At 41.2% G+C, this 14,398-nt stretch overlaps 1 protein-coding gene across 1 annotated transcript; it reads right to left on the reverse strand.

Moving 5' to 3' along the window:
* Positions 1–795: 795 nt before the first annotated feature.
* Positions 796–12,868, reverse strand: map3k19 (mitogen-activated protein kinase kinase kinase 19). The gene is made up of 14 exons (XM_066688483.1): positions 12,660–12,868; positions 11,974–12,171; positions 11,271–11,462; positions 10,535–10,695; positions 9,903–10,018; positions 9,655–9,767; positions 8,927–8,978; positions 7,821–7,908; positions 6,966–7,225; positions 6,801–6,844; positions 4,448–6,682; positions 3,990–4,109; positions 2,119–2,816; positions 796–1,629 (listed from the first exon to the last, which is right to left on the reverse strand). The coding sequence occupies exons 2-14, from the start codon at positions 12,145–12,147 to the stop codon at positions 1,551–1,553; spliced, it is 4,332 nt and encodes a 1,443-aa protein (XP_066544580.1). The 5' UTR covers positions 12,148–12,171; positions 12,660–12,868; the 3' UTR covers positions 796–1,550.
* Positions 12,869–14,398: the final 1,530 nt, after the last annotated feature.

A 14,398-nucleotide genomic window follows, 5' to 3' on the forward strand; every position in this document is an offset into this window, starting at 1 on the left:
TGTTTTAATTTAACAGTATTTCCACGACTGTAAACGCAAGAGAATGAGCGGCTGCTTCCAAAACAAGAGATGCCTTGTTGCGGTGAAGGCATGATTTAACACTGCAGCCGAGAAAGTGGGTTTTTAGTTGCTTAGCTTTTGAATGAGTGTCATTTTCTTTTTTATATCTTTATACTGTGTGTATGATTTGCATGTTTCAATCACAAAGGGACAAAACAGGATACTGACAAACTGTTTACAGAAAGTGGAGATAAATGTACATACATTTTTGTATGTTAAGCTATACCATAAATACTCAGGTTTGGAGCTGCTTGTAAGTATAACAAAAAATATATATATATAAAAAAAAACAAAAAAAAAACAACTATTGTAACTTGTGTAAGAGTCCATCGGTAATTCAGAAGGCAGCATTCCAGCGGTTTCTTTCAACCTGTAGGCTGCATGGCTGCCAGGAGGGGCATATTATCATTTTGTTCTGGCAATCCAGATCCGGTTATTTATCACCTTGACATTTTTTTTTTAGAGGTCATAGGATTTGTACCTGATTCTGATCTAGACCTTCAGCTGGATGCCAAAGGTTGTGCCTCAAACATAAAAGGACAATTATAAAATTATAAATAAAACGTTTACATAATCTTTGCTGTGAAGTGCATTTAAAATGTTTCTTGGCTTGATGCAGTAGCCTAGATGCAGAGCTGTTAATTGATTATGGTAATATAGGATCATTAATGTCTATTTAATAATAATTGGGCAAAATTTAAGTCGAGTAACAATAACAGTTTTGTGTTGTATTACTTTTCAGGTCAGTTTCCTATAATGCATTGTTTTTAATTCCTAATGCAGATAATTGTTCTCAATTGATTAGTCCTCCTAATTTCTGTGTACCAATTTTCACAATGAAGCCAAGAATGTATGTTTCCAGTATCAGTACAGTGATTTTACTCTAAAGTGCAGGATTACAGTGGTTAAGAAACAAACACGCAAATCTTGACATCCAGTTTTTCATTTAAATTCTATAAATAAATCTTAAGGTTACCACTACCTTAACTTGCCGTCTCTTGTCGTCTGTTTTTCCCCACAACTGAATGTGCATGTGAGAAATGGTTGGAAATAAGCATAAACTAACTCTACTATGAAATGTCTGTATGTGTAGTAGCTTGTTCTTCCTTTAAATATAATTTGACTTTTGAAAACAATTTAAAATTAATTAAAAAGGTGATCTAAACTGTATGTGACCTAAGCATCTCTCAAATATGCAATCTCTTCAAGAGGCAGGTTACTACTGAGCAAACTTATGACTTGATTTTAGATTTATTAACAATTGCTTTAAACATCTGTACACAGTTATTTACAAAGAATACATACTTTGATTAAACCGTTAAGGTAGCAAATTGGCACCTGTGTATGTGTGGACACTGTCAGAAGTGCTTCTACGGAGGTCCTGTTGAGTTTGAGGGAGTCCACGTCCTCTAACATTATGAACCTCTTCAAGTTCTGGGCCCATAGGGCGCCTGTATTTTAGGACGCTTGACCTGAAGCCTTCCTCCGGGTCAGTGGGCACATGGCTGTGGCCGCGGGATAAAAGCATGGCGCAGCAGCTCTTCGGCCGACGGTCTTTCTCGCTGATCACTGCAATGGAGAGAAGTATGTGCTAAGACCTGACTGATAACATGCCAGATATTAACCAGTCTCCACAATGTTCCTGATCTTAAGAGATGTGTATCTTATTTGAGAGGGGTGGCAGAACCCAAACTGAGCGAAAATCTAGAGATCTAAAAGATGGACATTGTCCACATGTAAAAAGCCTGCAAAAGAACACAAAACTCCAACGTTAAAATGACTGTCGGTCTATTTGGTGTACGTGTTTGCACCATTGGGGCTGCTTCAGCTGTGATTACTATTGCTGGTGCATGTGAATAAATTTTAAATTATGTGAAGATTACTGAAGTTTCTGTCTTCATTTCGAGGCAAATATCTGAGCCACAAGGGTGGGAAAAGATTTTTAAAGATTGGTGAAAATTAATAGAACTCAAGAAAGGAAATCAGATTGGTCAAGGGTGGCCAGGGGTGAGTGGTAGGACACTGAATCCATGCTCTGTGAAATGAACGACTCCTCACCTTGTTAAGCACGCCTGGACGAAGCTCCTGGCATTCTTCGAGAAGTCATCCGGCAGCGCTGGCATCAGGCCCCTCCTCGCACCGATGTAAAACAAAGCCGCCATTTTGTCCATGTGGGCGAGTGGGGGCTTCCCCGTCGCCATTTCAAAAACGGTACAACCGACGCTCCAGATGTCGGACTTCCTGCCGTGGCCGGTCTCATTGATTACCTCCGGGGCCATCCAATAGGGAGTGCCGTGCACTGACTTGAGCAGTTCGCTGCTGGTCCCACTGGCGGTTAGACACACCAGGCGCTTCGCACAGCCAAAGTCAATCAGTTTTATTATTCCGGTGGGCATAAGCATCACATTGTTCCCTTTAAGGTCCCTGTGGATCACTCTGTTGCTGTGCAGGTAAGCCACTCCTTCCAAGATCTGTTTTGTGTAAATGGCAAACACTTTTTCCGGCAGAGGTCCAAAGCGATTGATAATGCTGGCTATAGATCCACCTGGGACGTACTCCATAAAGATGCTGACAATGTTCTGAGTGAGTGAGGTGCCCAGGAAGCCCACGATGTTGATGTGCTCGAGGGTTTTTAGCAAATCCACCTCCTCCTGCAGTCGCTGATATTCCTTCTCCGCAGTGGCTTCGTCAGAGTAATCGAGGGTCACCTGCTTCACAGCGATCAGCTGACCCTGGCTTGTCAGACCACAGTACACCTGGGAATCAGCAATAAAACAGGTCAGGTAAACCTAATCTATATTAATGATCTGGACTCTGGGATAGTTGGCAAACTTGTCAAATTTGCAGATGATACTAAAATAGGTGGCTCAGTAGATACAATCTTGGCAGCACAGGCTATTCAAAGGGACTTAGATAATATTCAGTTCTGGGCCGACACCTGGCAGATGAAATTCAATGTGGACAAGTGCAAGGTAATACATGCAGGTAACAAAAATGTCCACTATAATTACACTATGGGAGGAACAGAACTAGATGAAGAAACACATGAGAAAGATCTAGGAGTCTATGTGGACTCCTCACTTTCTCCATCCAAACAATGAAGGGATACAATCAAAAATACAAACACAATGTTAGGGTATATTGTCAAAAGTGTAGAATTGAGAACAAGGGCAGTGATGTTCAGACTGTACAATGCACTAGTTAGAGCTCATCTGGATACTGTGTGCAGTTCTGGGCTCCACACTTCAAGAAAGATATCGCTGCTCTAGAGGCAGTTCAGAGGAGAAGCAACCAGACTTATTGCAGGTCTGAAGGGAATGTCCTACTGAGAGACTGAGGACCTGAACCTTTTCACCCTGGAACAGAGGAGACTACGTGGGGACTTGATCCAAGTCTTCAAAATCATGAAGGGCAGCGACCACATCAAACCAGAGGAGCTTGACTGGATAGGATCCTTGGATCACTTATTAGTTATTAATGGACAACAAACGAGCATGATGGGGTGAATGACCTCCTCTCGTTTGTAAACTTTCTGTTGTTCTTCTTATGTTCTAAAACATCTAGAGATTAAATTGGGATGATAGTTCACAGCAAGACCAACTTAAATTTAAATCTGTTATCATTCTGACTAGAATATGTAGAAACTTGCAAAGGAATGAATATGTTGCTGCTAAAGTCACCCAGGACAGCTGCCCATTCTATATTATAAAAAAAAATGCTTGAATACAGATTGATTATTATAATATTGATGCCGATTATAAAGATTCAACTGTTGTTCGGGACTAGACTATTTTACTCACTTGCAATTACTCAGCATTACATTTACATTTTCAGATTATTCTACACGTATAATAGTTTATATATGGCTTATTTATAATGTAAACAAGTATTGTTCATGTTATGAGAGTCAATTAATAAAATATACTTACTGTTCCATATGCACCTCTACCAAGAATTTCCCCCTTTGTCCACATGATGGCGTCCTCAGTATTCGATGCTGAGGTTGCTCTACCTGATGATTCCCATCCATTGCCAGCTGTTATTAGATCCTGTCAAAATGATATGACATACAGGTAATTAAAACAGCACTGTGAATCTGTGGAAGATGCATGGTTTGTCCATGTATTGTAACTGAATATAACTGTAAGGATACACTGAGATGAACAACCTTTTTCTAGTGAAACATAGAAACTGTGCTGATAATTTGCATATATTAAGAAATATGGCTTAAAATGGATCCATGCCTTAGTTTATGTTTATTTAAGACTTTCCTTTCTTTGAAAAAAAGATTAGATTAGACCCAAAAGGCAACTTAAACCAGCATTATTAAGTACCACTGATATGGTCTTGTAATTGATTAGAATTTAAAGCTTAAAACTTAAAATACCTGCTGCTCTTCACTGGGGGAAGGAGCTTCCTCGGAAATGGCTCTGATTTCATGTGAATAGGCGTCACTGTGTTCAGGTCGGACAACCAAGTCCTTCTCCTCCAGTGATATGAGCTCTTCAGCCAAGCATCGCAATAACTCGTCGGTCAGATCCCCATCTCCAGCGCTGTCGAGAAGTTTCCTGAATGCTGGGGACACCGTTCTGTCACTCTCTGAAGTCCAGGTATTGATTTTCGTCTCAGTTTGGAAAGACTTGGAATTTATCTTCCACTGCGCATCTGTAGCTCCCATCTTCTGACCATCGTGGCAGGTGTACAATCCGCCTTTGTTTTGCTTACTACGAGATGATAGCTTTTCACAGAGTTCGTTCATCGCGTTTTGGTCTTCGCTGGGAACAGCAGTGGTGTTGTCTGTGTGTGTCCTGGAACGGGCCGTCTCGTCTGTTAGTTGATGTGTTCGGATTTCCTCAACTATTGACAGATTCGTACAGTTCTCCAGGTCCTCAGGAAATATGACCTGCGACTTTGATGTCTTTATGTGCCAGTTTGGGCCAGATATAAAGACAGTGTGTTCCTGTTCGTCTTCGCTGACCACCTGCTTGAGATGTTTTCCTTTTTGGAAAACATCTCTCCTCTTGTTTTGTTTCACTGAAGCAGAATTGTTTTTCTCCTTCACATTTTTCTTTAACTTACAATGTTGTATTCCCTTGGTACATTTTGTGTTTCTGCCTCCCAAACTCTTCCTGACTGGAGCAGACTGTATCGCTCTATAGGACCTCTTTTCACACGCAGTGGAGGCCCTGAGGTTTGAGTATACCGGGGTAGCAAACATCTCGTAGATCGCAGGGCCTTCATCATTGGAGTCTATCTCCTGGAACATGTCACTGTAGTTGATCTTTACATAATCTACTGCAGACTTGGCTCTTGGAGTTATGGGGGTTGCTGGCTTCTTAAGCAGACCAGTGCTTTTGTACACACATTGAAGTGGCATCTTCTTAACCAACAGTCCAGATCTCATGAAGCTCTTTCTTTCCACCGGGGATTTGTTTGTGCTCAGCTGGAATGATTTGGCTTGGCCATTTCGAAACAAAGGAAAAGCAGCGCTCCTTTGGGTGATTCTGACAGCGTTTGTTTTGGGTGAGGCTGGTTTTACTGCACCCTCACCATCGATGATCAACTCCTGATGTGTCCTGATGTTTGTGTTCATATGTGATGGGGCACATCTATTCCTGAGATTGCTTTTTGTCTTTTTGCTGTGCTGATGGTGCTCTTTGTGAGCCAAGATGTTGAAGGTTTGATTGACGTTAAAATGTGTGTTGGTCATTTTGACTTTGTTCTTGGGGGTTTTGTGGGGTTTAGACTCTTCTCTTGCCTGAACATCTGCTACAGACACTGTGACACTCACAATGGGGCAGACCAGTTGCTTTAATTCAGCATTACAGCCAATTTTATCAGCTTCCCTTTTACTCAATAAGCTTTTAATACCATTTGTTTCTCTGTCTTCTACTAGAATATTTTTCTCTAACTCAGGAATGAGATCTCCTTTTGGAGGGTTGTCCAGACACACAGACTCCCCAGAACTAGCTTCTTCTCCATCTTTCTTGCTTATTTTTTCCAGATTATCCTGTGATGTAGGAACTGTGTCCATTACTTTGCCACCACTTATTGTTTGAGAAGGCTTGGAAGACATGACCTGTTTTAAGTCTGTTTTATTTGCCTCAATTAATACCTCACCGACTCCTTCTACAACATAATTTGAGCCAACAAAGTTGATGTTTTGCCCATTTGTGTCAATGGGCTCTGGGTCTGGAGCGGGATCTGTAGGCCTGTGATCGGTGTCCCTATTGCTGCATGCTAAGAACAAATGCTCTACAGGACACTCAATATTGTCACCAGAACATACAGCAGATGGGTTTTCCTTAGGATGTCCAGATTGTTCTTGCACTGCCTCAGCAGGGTTTCTCTCCTCATCCATGTCAAAAGAGCCCTGACTGCTCAGACAGCTGGAGCTGCTGTCCTCACTGCCAGTCCTGGCTGTGCTAGATCCCTCAGAGCCTTTTCTTGACAGTCTTTCTCTTCTTACTTTGGACACCTTTGGGGAGAGTGGCACTAAAGCCTTAGGTCTGAAAGGCAAATGAAACTTGAGTTCGGGAATTCCTTTCTCTCTTCCTTTACTCAAAGGGGCGAGGAGCTTTTGATTCAGTACAGGTTTCGCTTTCAGAGTGGGTAAGGATACCTTAAAAGGAAAAATTAGAGCAGTTAAAAATGGTCTACAGGCAATACTGCATAAACCAAAATTTAGCTCTTATCAGTCATTGCATATCTTTACTTTATATTTGCCATTGATTAGTTACCTTTTGGCAATTGATATCTTGTTCTGGTTCACTTAGACCAAGTCCTACAGAGGAAAATAAAATCAATAAATGTTTACCTTTCCATGAAACTTTAAACATGATTCAAAAAGACACAGAAACAGTACCCTCAACACAATAAATCAACAAAGATTTAACAAAACTCACTGTTGTGGATGTGGGCTTTAATCTTCAGCAGTGAGCTTGAGTCCAGCATGGGCTCCATCAGGCAGGGCTCTGAGCGGGTCAGCTGTGGCTGGTCACTCAGCCCCGGCCCAGCCGCCTTTGGCTTGTACCTCCCAGTGCTCTTAGAAGCCACTGGCGGACAGGGTCGTCTGTTCTTCATCAGCTGAATCTTCACTGGACTAGAGGCAAACTGTTTCTCTCTGCTGTATCTGTGCCATAGGCTTGGTAGCGAGGTCCCTTGGCTAGGAAGACAAAAAAATAGCAAAGATATAATGATGTCACTGCAAGTTTACTACTGTTAGACACAAGACACATTTTATGATTACAAATTATTTGGGTAAAGGAGTGACTCTACATCTCCACGAACAAGCAGACATAATTCTGTGGGGATAAAAATGGTGAATAGAGGTTTTGATTAGGCTATAAAACCTGTAATATATATTTCCTCAATGATACATGTAACCAGATTCATTAATAGCATTGTATCAGAATCAGCAGTTCATGTTAATCCTAATTCTTGCCCACTTTGTTGGCGCAAGGGACTGTTTCCTGCAAAGACTGCAAAAAGCAGCAATGCCTCTGAAACAAGCAGGAATGACAATTCAAGTCTTTCAAAAGTCTGTCTTTTCCAGGTGAGCAGCTCTCATTTCTGCAGTATGAAACGGGATAGACAAAAGTACAATTCACCGGGGAGGCCAGTCCCTTTTCAGCAGTGTTCAGGAGATAATGAAGCGTCCTTGAGATACAGTGACTTGATGACAATGAAAATGGAGGTTTTTCAATGGCAGTGCCAGGTGAGGGCCATGGAGGATACAGGGACACTGGGACGGTTCTCACCTGCTCAGTTCTTCCATCTCTCCATACGCTTCCCTCAAATCGTGCAGAGTTTTCACAGCAGTTTGAAAATAAAGGGAAATCCCTTGATCTGCGAAGAAAATTAATACATTAAAGGATTAATAACAAAAAAAAAACACAACAACATTTAAATGCTACCATGGGACAAGTGGCTAACTTCCATAAATGTACTGTTATACACTTATCTAAAATGACGGACATGCACAGTTCGTTGGAGTTATTTGATATTCTAATTACTACAGGCTGCTTCAATGGATATTGTAAAGCACACATTTCCACTTTTCATCATTGTCCCCGCTAAACTGAGTTTCATAACAAGATACAACAAGATATACAGTGTATTAGCATGAACAGAAGAAAGCTGTTATAACTAGCAATAATTACCAGTATTTTTCCCTCAGCTCTCTGCCACTTTCACAAAAGGTTGTACAGTTTCAGAACTTGTAATCAGCAGCTCAGGATGGGAAATATATTAGTGGCTCAAAAATGTAAGGAGGTACAACACAAATATTGTATTATTTCACAACCAGTTTAGCAGTGTTCTCGACCAAACACCATACAGATTGCTATTGCCACAGTTTCTACACCCACTTCCCCTCGGAGAGAGAAAACACTCCGTCTGTATACAACCACAGTCCGCAGCACAGAAATCACAATCCTATTGAAAAGCCATTGTCCTTTCAGTGATTAAGTATAATGTCACCCACCTCCACCTATCTTGTATCAGGCCTGTCTGTTCAGCCTGTCCAGATAATGACAGGGCTGCTTTTGTCCTGTTGTGTTGGAGCTTGAAGTGTCTTTTAGTACTGACACTGCAGGACTGATGTCTGCTTGTTATATACAGAAGCAGAAGCACCGCTACCACAAGGAGGGGACTTGGGATAGGCAGTGCAGGGTTTCATGTCCATTCAATAGACATGGAAACAGGCAAGCACATTGTTAGCTTGTGGGGAAACACAGGGGTTTTTATCTGTGGTTTCTGTTTTGCTTTGAATTGTTTTTCTACAACAAATGGAAAGTTTAACAAATGCAGGTCTGTAAGACTTCTACAAGGCTGTAAAAATAGAAATGTAAATTCGAATACTGACCTCCTGTGGATTTACTCCTTCTACGAAAAGTTGTGGATTCTTCAACCCGATCCTGAGAGGAATATGAGATTAGAGATTACCAACTGCCGTTTCTAACAATGTAAACTTAGTTTATTTATTTACTTCAGATACTAGAATTCTTACTAATGTGATATATTTTGCAATCCAACTGATTAGAGGAAACGCCAGCAGAAGATGAACTATAAATATGGACTGCACTGACAAAGCAGCTAGCTGACAAGATACCATTGCCAACTGCAATAGACCCTTTCATAGCTTTATTTCAAGGGCCAGTGGTCTTTGATTGGATCAGGCCTATAGCTAAACACTCAGTCCCTGGGGTGTTAAAATATTTAAACTGTTCCCCCAGGTAATGCATCGCTTTGGCTTTGTATCTCGCCACAGTGCTGGTCTGCTATTGCCTACTGTGCCTTGTGCCAACCATCTGTTTTAATCAAATCTGCATGGTGGTCATTAAGCAAAGACCAGCTGCTCTCTCCAGCACAGTTATATCTCTCTTTTGGGCATGCTAAATGGAGTGAAAAAGTCAGTCAGTCAGCACATTCATTACCTCACCTATAAATGTTTAGTCAAGATTTTTAAATTTCTTCCCTTTAATATGTTAACAAGTAACTCTGTGACAGTATTATTGCAATTTAGCTAAAACTGCATCTCTTGAAAGAAAAAAAGTTAAGGTTGCAGTTTATTCTCCCAGTCTGCAGCCTTACCTGTGAGTCTGGCGAACTCTCTATAATGACGCTGTTCTCTAGTGGGGAGGAGCTGAGGGGGTGTGTAAGAGGCTCTTCAACGTGAAAATACTCAAAGTCCAAGTGGTTTTGTTCTGTTAGAAAAATGGGGGGAAGACTTTCATTTGAAGGAAACAGTAGTGCTTTTCAAACTGCCACAACTCCTAAGATAAAATTTCATATATATTATACTGTACTTCATAAACCAGGGCTGAGCTAAATTAACACACCTGAATCAGACAGAGAGTCCTCCAGCAGTTGGATCAGTTCAAACTTTAATCCGCTCTGTATCTGAGCAGCGTAGCTCAGGGCCGACCTCCCACTGAAGTCACACAGGCTAGCATCACTGGGGGGGAACAGGGCAGAGAGACGTCAGACTGGTTGGGTAGGAATGCATGTGCTAGTCTTGATTTGTTTGTTTTAAAAATGAAGGTGAGTGAGGCTTCAACTGCCTACTTCGACCTTTGACCTGCTCTGATCCAATTTAAGAACTGGCAGTGGGTCCTTTATTGATACAATAGGCAATGGATTGAAGAAGGTTACCATACATTTAACAGTAACAATGTAAAAAGCTTAATAAAAATATGATCTGATATGTAATTTCCACCCCATGTTCTACCAACACTTTCTAATGAATTCTTTAAGGTCCTGCTTTTCTGTTGGCAGTTTCCAAGATGCAGGGAGTGAGTGCACATGACAAGTCTTCAGGGATTAACTCATTTGAGAAAAGCACAGGTAGATTTCCAGTTATGAACAACCACGTATAAGGCAACTATCCTGCTGAGCTTCAGAACCACCATGCTCCCTCAGTGCCTATCCCTGTACTCTTCTGATCTTATTAAACATTGCATGATTTTCTTACGCTAAGTGCCTGAGTAATTCCTTGACCACCTCCACTGGTCTGTACTCTGAAGGCATCAGGGCTCCCAGGCTCTCAAACAAGTCAACATCTCTCACAGTGAGCATCAAGGCGGTCAGCCCGTCCAGGTTTTGAATATTCACATCCACGGGCTTTTTCTGGGACTAAAATACAACCCAGTCACAGAATTAGAGTGCTGGTGAAATACATGATGCAATTGTCTGTAATATACCGAGATATTATTGTTGATAACAAATAATGGCAAGACATGTTTACTTAAATAAAAAAACCAACCGCAGAACAGCAAGGAATGCCATACATTGTTATTGCTATTTGATTAACTGTCACGTTTAAGCAGAATGATTATACATATTAAATACACTAGAAACAAAAGTTACTTGGTGCACAGTGGTTATAAACAAAGTTTAACACACAACATGAAGCAGCATGTTTAACTACAGAACAGAGCAAATGAGATGTATGATTGCAATATAACATACCTGAATAGCAATTATGGAAGCTGCAACTTTAATCTTCACAGAAAAACAACGTCACGCACTGAAATACGGGTTAAGACATTCAACAATCGCCGAATGGATGTCTGTTGTGAAACTGAAATCTTGGATACCCCTAAGAGTGGGTTTGATAATGGCTATCAGATTGCATGGTCTATAACCGGCATGAAATAAGCCATTGTGTTACAGCTTTGCCTATCTGCTCTGTTGTTTGTGCAGCTTACCAGCAGGTGCTGCAGATAGTCGAGGTCCCCCTGCCAGGCGGACTGCAGGAGCTGCCCCTGGGGAGATGCGGTCCTGTTCACAGCCAGCAGCAGCCCCCCCTGGATAGAGGGGCTCGCAACGTGCACCGCCGTCTGGTTACTGTGGTTGCAGAGTGTGACGTCAGCTCCTTTCTCCAGCAGGAAGCGCACTGCCTGCAAGACATTGTGAAGAATATGAGCTGTGTGGCATTGGTTACTACCAAGATACATGTAATGAATATGTTGCTTGTAGGAGACAAGTATGAACAGAGGACATGTTGAGAACTGTACACAGCTGACATAGAAATCATTTACAATGTCATTTTTTGAACAACTGATCAAATCCTGACTAAACGAGTGGAGTAAAGGAGGAAGGCTATAGATACATTAATATGATTGGGGGGGGAGGGTCAAAACAACTTTGTGTATGTATTCCCACAGTTGTTTTTGAATATATGTCCTCTAGAGAATACTTCAGTACTGCTGGTGTTTAACACATTAGAGTTAACACGATTGGTATTCACAAAACCAAAAGAAAAATGTTCATTTATGTTCTGTAACCTAAATTAATTAATTAATTCATTTATTCATTCAATCGGGTTGTTAGAATCTGTGTTATCACAAAGATGTGGGTAGGTCACAATGACGCCTATTTGATATCTAGTGACGGGTAAAAAGCCGTTACCTCCGGTTGGGCCCTCTGGCTCGCTGTGATAAGGGGAGTGCATCCGGTATCGGTGTGTGGAGAGTTGACATTCACCAAAGCAAAATCCCCATGTTCAAGTCTGTTGTGCACTTCTTCCAGGTCACCTTCCAAAACAGCCTCCAGGAATTCCTGCATCAGTTTCATTGTATTCATGCTGAGTAGAGCTCCTGTCTGGCTCTGAAAAGGTGAACCAAAATAATGAAGGACAAATCCATAGACTGTTTGTGTGTGATTGCAAAAAGGGAGTTTGTTTTTAAAGATCTTAAGACTACATCAATTAACAAATTGTATTCAAGAACATGAAGTAGCAATGGCAAACCAAAAGGAAAGAATATGAATCACATGCCGATGTTCCGCTTAACATTTCGACAATTGTTTTTCAGTGCCACATGAAGACGTGAAGTTATTTCTTTGAAACAACACTAACATAGAATATAATTAAAATAGCTATCAGCAAAGTGGCTGGTCACCTTTAGTATACTCTAGACATGTGTAAATATTAATTCTGTAGTTAAATAGTTTCAAGGTGAAATAAACAAGTTATCTATCAGTACATTTATTTAATCAAAAACAACAAAAAGCATTATTTTAAGTAGCCATGCAAAACTGATTGCATTTGCAGTGTGAAACATAACAGTCTCTTTCGAAATCAAAAGTTGACTTACCTTTAATCTGTTATTGCATCTGTAGTAAGACTGACTTCATTCTAATCTTCTTGTACATATACATTTGCTATACTACAGAATCTCAATGTCCATTCTGTTTTCTTGGTTTCCTGCCTCTGTTTGGCCTCTTTCATGTCGATACACACTGTCTGCATTTCCTTGTTCGCTGTGCAAGACTTCCCCTGTGAGCCGAGCTTTGAGTTTATACTGTTACTAAGGAAACTGTGGACTCGGCATACCAACAAAGACATGAATGCTGTGCCGTAGTCACACTCCCCCTGTCCCCTGTGAAGAGTTTTCAATAAACCATGTATTCAAAACAGACTAATGCATGTATTTAGTTTACTTTGTATGTTTAATGACCGCTTAACAATTCACAACAACAACACAGATGGAAGTGGAACTGTTGTGATGCCTTGGGGACAACTGTAAAAACAACAACAATGATCTCACCTCACGTGTCTGTAGGTTTGCATCATTGGTGGAATGAGCTACTCCCCCTGTGATCTCTTTCCTCTGATTTCCTTGTGCCTGCCTGCTGGTGTGTCAATTATACCAGTGGGAGCAACATTAACTCTCTTTAGTCTCATCATCTCATACTGTTACCCATGACTGTCTACACCCCCTGCAATCTACTACTACCCACCAATTCACCTCCCCGTGTTGCAATATTAGCCTTGCTCTCCTTAATCCTCAATCCATGAACAGTAAAAGCCCCCCTGCTCCATGAACTGAGAATGAACAACAAACTCAACTTAAGTTAATCAGTCATTTCTGTCTGAACTACTCACTATTGCTGTCCCACTTTCCCTCTGCTTAATGCTGCTTGGTGACTTGAATATTCATGTGGTCTCATCTAACTCTAAAATTGCCTCTGATTTCATTGCTGTTCTGAAGTTTCAATATTATCCAACATGTTAATTTCCCCACCCACAACAAGGGACACATATGCTCTTTTGTCTGTTCTGTTGGCCTAAACATCATTCATATTTCTCCCTCCCCACGCTTATAAGAACACAAGAACATAAGAAAGTCTACAAATGAGAGAAGGCCATTCGCCCCATTGTGCTCATTTGGTGTCCATTAATAACTAATAAGTGATCAAGGATCCTATCCAGTCTGTTTTTGAATGTTCCCCAATTGTCTCTTCAGCCACATCGCTGGGGAGTTTGTTCAGATTGTGACGCCTCTCTGTGTGAAGAAGTGTCTCCTGTTTTCTGTCTTGAATGCCTTGAAGCCCAATTTCCATTTGTGTCCCCGGGTGTGTGTGTCCCTGCTGATCTGGAAAAGCTCCTCTGTTTGATGTGGTCAATGCCTTTCATGATTTTGAAGACTTGAATCAAGTCCCCACGTAGTCTCCTCTGTTCCAGGGTGAAAAGGTTCAGGTCCCTCAGTCTCTCAGTAGGACATTCCCTTCAGACCTGGAATAAGTCTGGTTGCTCTCCTCTGAACTGCCTCTAGAGCAGCGATATCTTTCTTGAAGTGTGGAGCCCAGAACTGTCCACAGTATCCAGATGAGCTCTAACTAGTGCATTGTACAGTCTGAACATCACTGCCCTTGTTATGTTTCAATGGATATTTCATTCAACCAAAACAATCTCAGAAAGTAGTGAGGGATGTTCTACATCCACCTGACTTGACAAGGTTGCGCCTCACACAAAGTACTTTGATTAAAATGCACGAACACCCTTGCTGTTGAACATGCTATTGAAATATAACCTGAACAATATGTCCATTAA

The sequence above is a fragment of the Amia ocellicauda genome, chromosome 16 (assembly GCF_036373705.1).
Source record: "Amia ocellicauda isolate fAmiCal2 chromosome 16, fAmiCal2.hap1, whole genome shotgun sequence".
Lineage (NCBI taxonomy): Eukaryota > Metazoa > Chordata > Actinopteri > Amiiformes > Amiidae > Amia > Amia ocellicauda.

Bases quoted from the DNA above. Each gene is read 5' to 3' on its own strand.
- map3k19 (XM_066688483.1), bottom strand. From the start codon at position 12,147: ATGAATACAATGAAACTGATGCAGGAATTCCTGGAGGCTGTTTTGGAA. The intron at 8,979-9,654 runs GTAAGGCTGCAG...TATTCCTCTCAG, and splicing joins AGAGTTCGCCAGACTCACAG to GATCGGGTTGAAGAATCCAC. The intron at 7,909-8,926 runs GTCAGTATTCGA...TTTTCTTCGCAG, and splicing joins AAGGAGTAAATCCACAGGAG to ATCAAGGGATTTCCCTTTAT.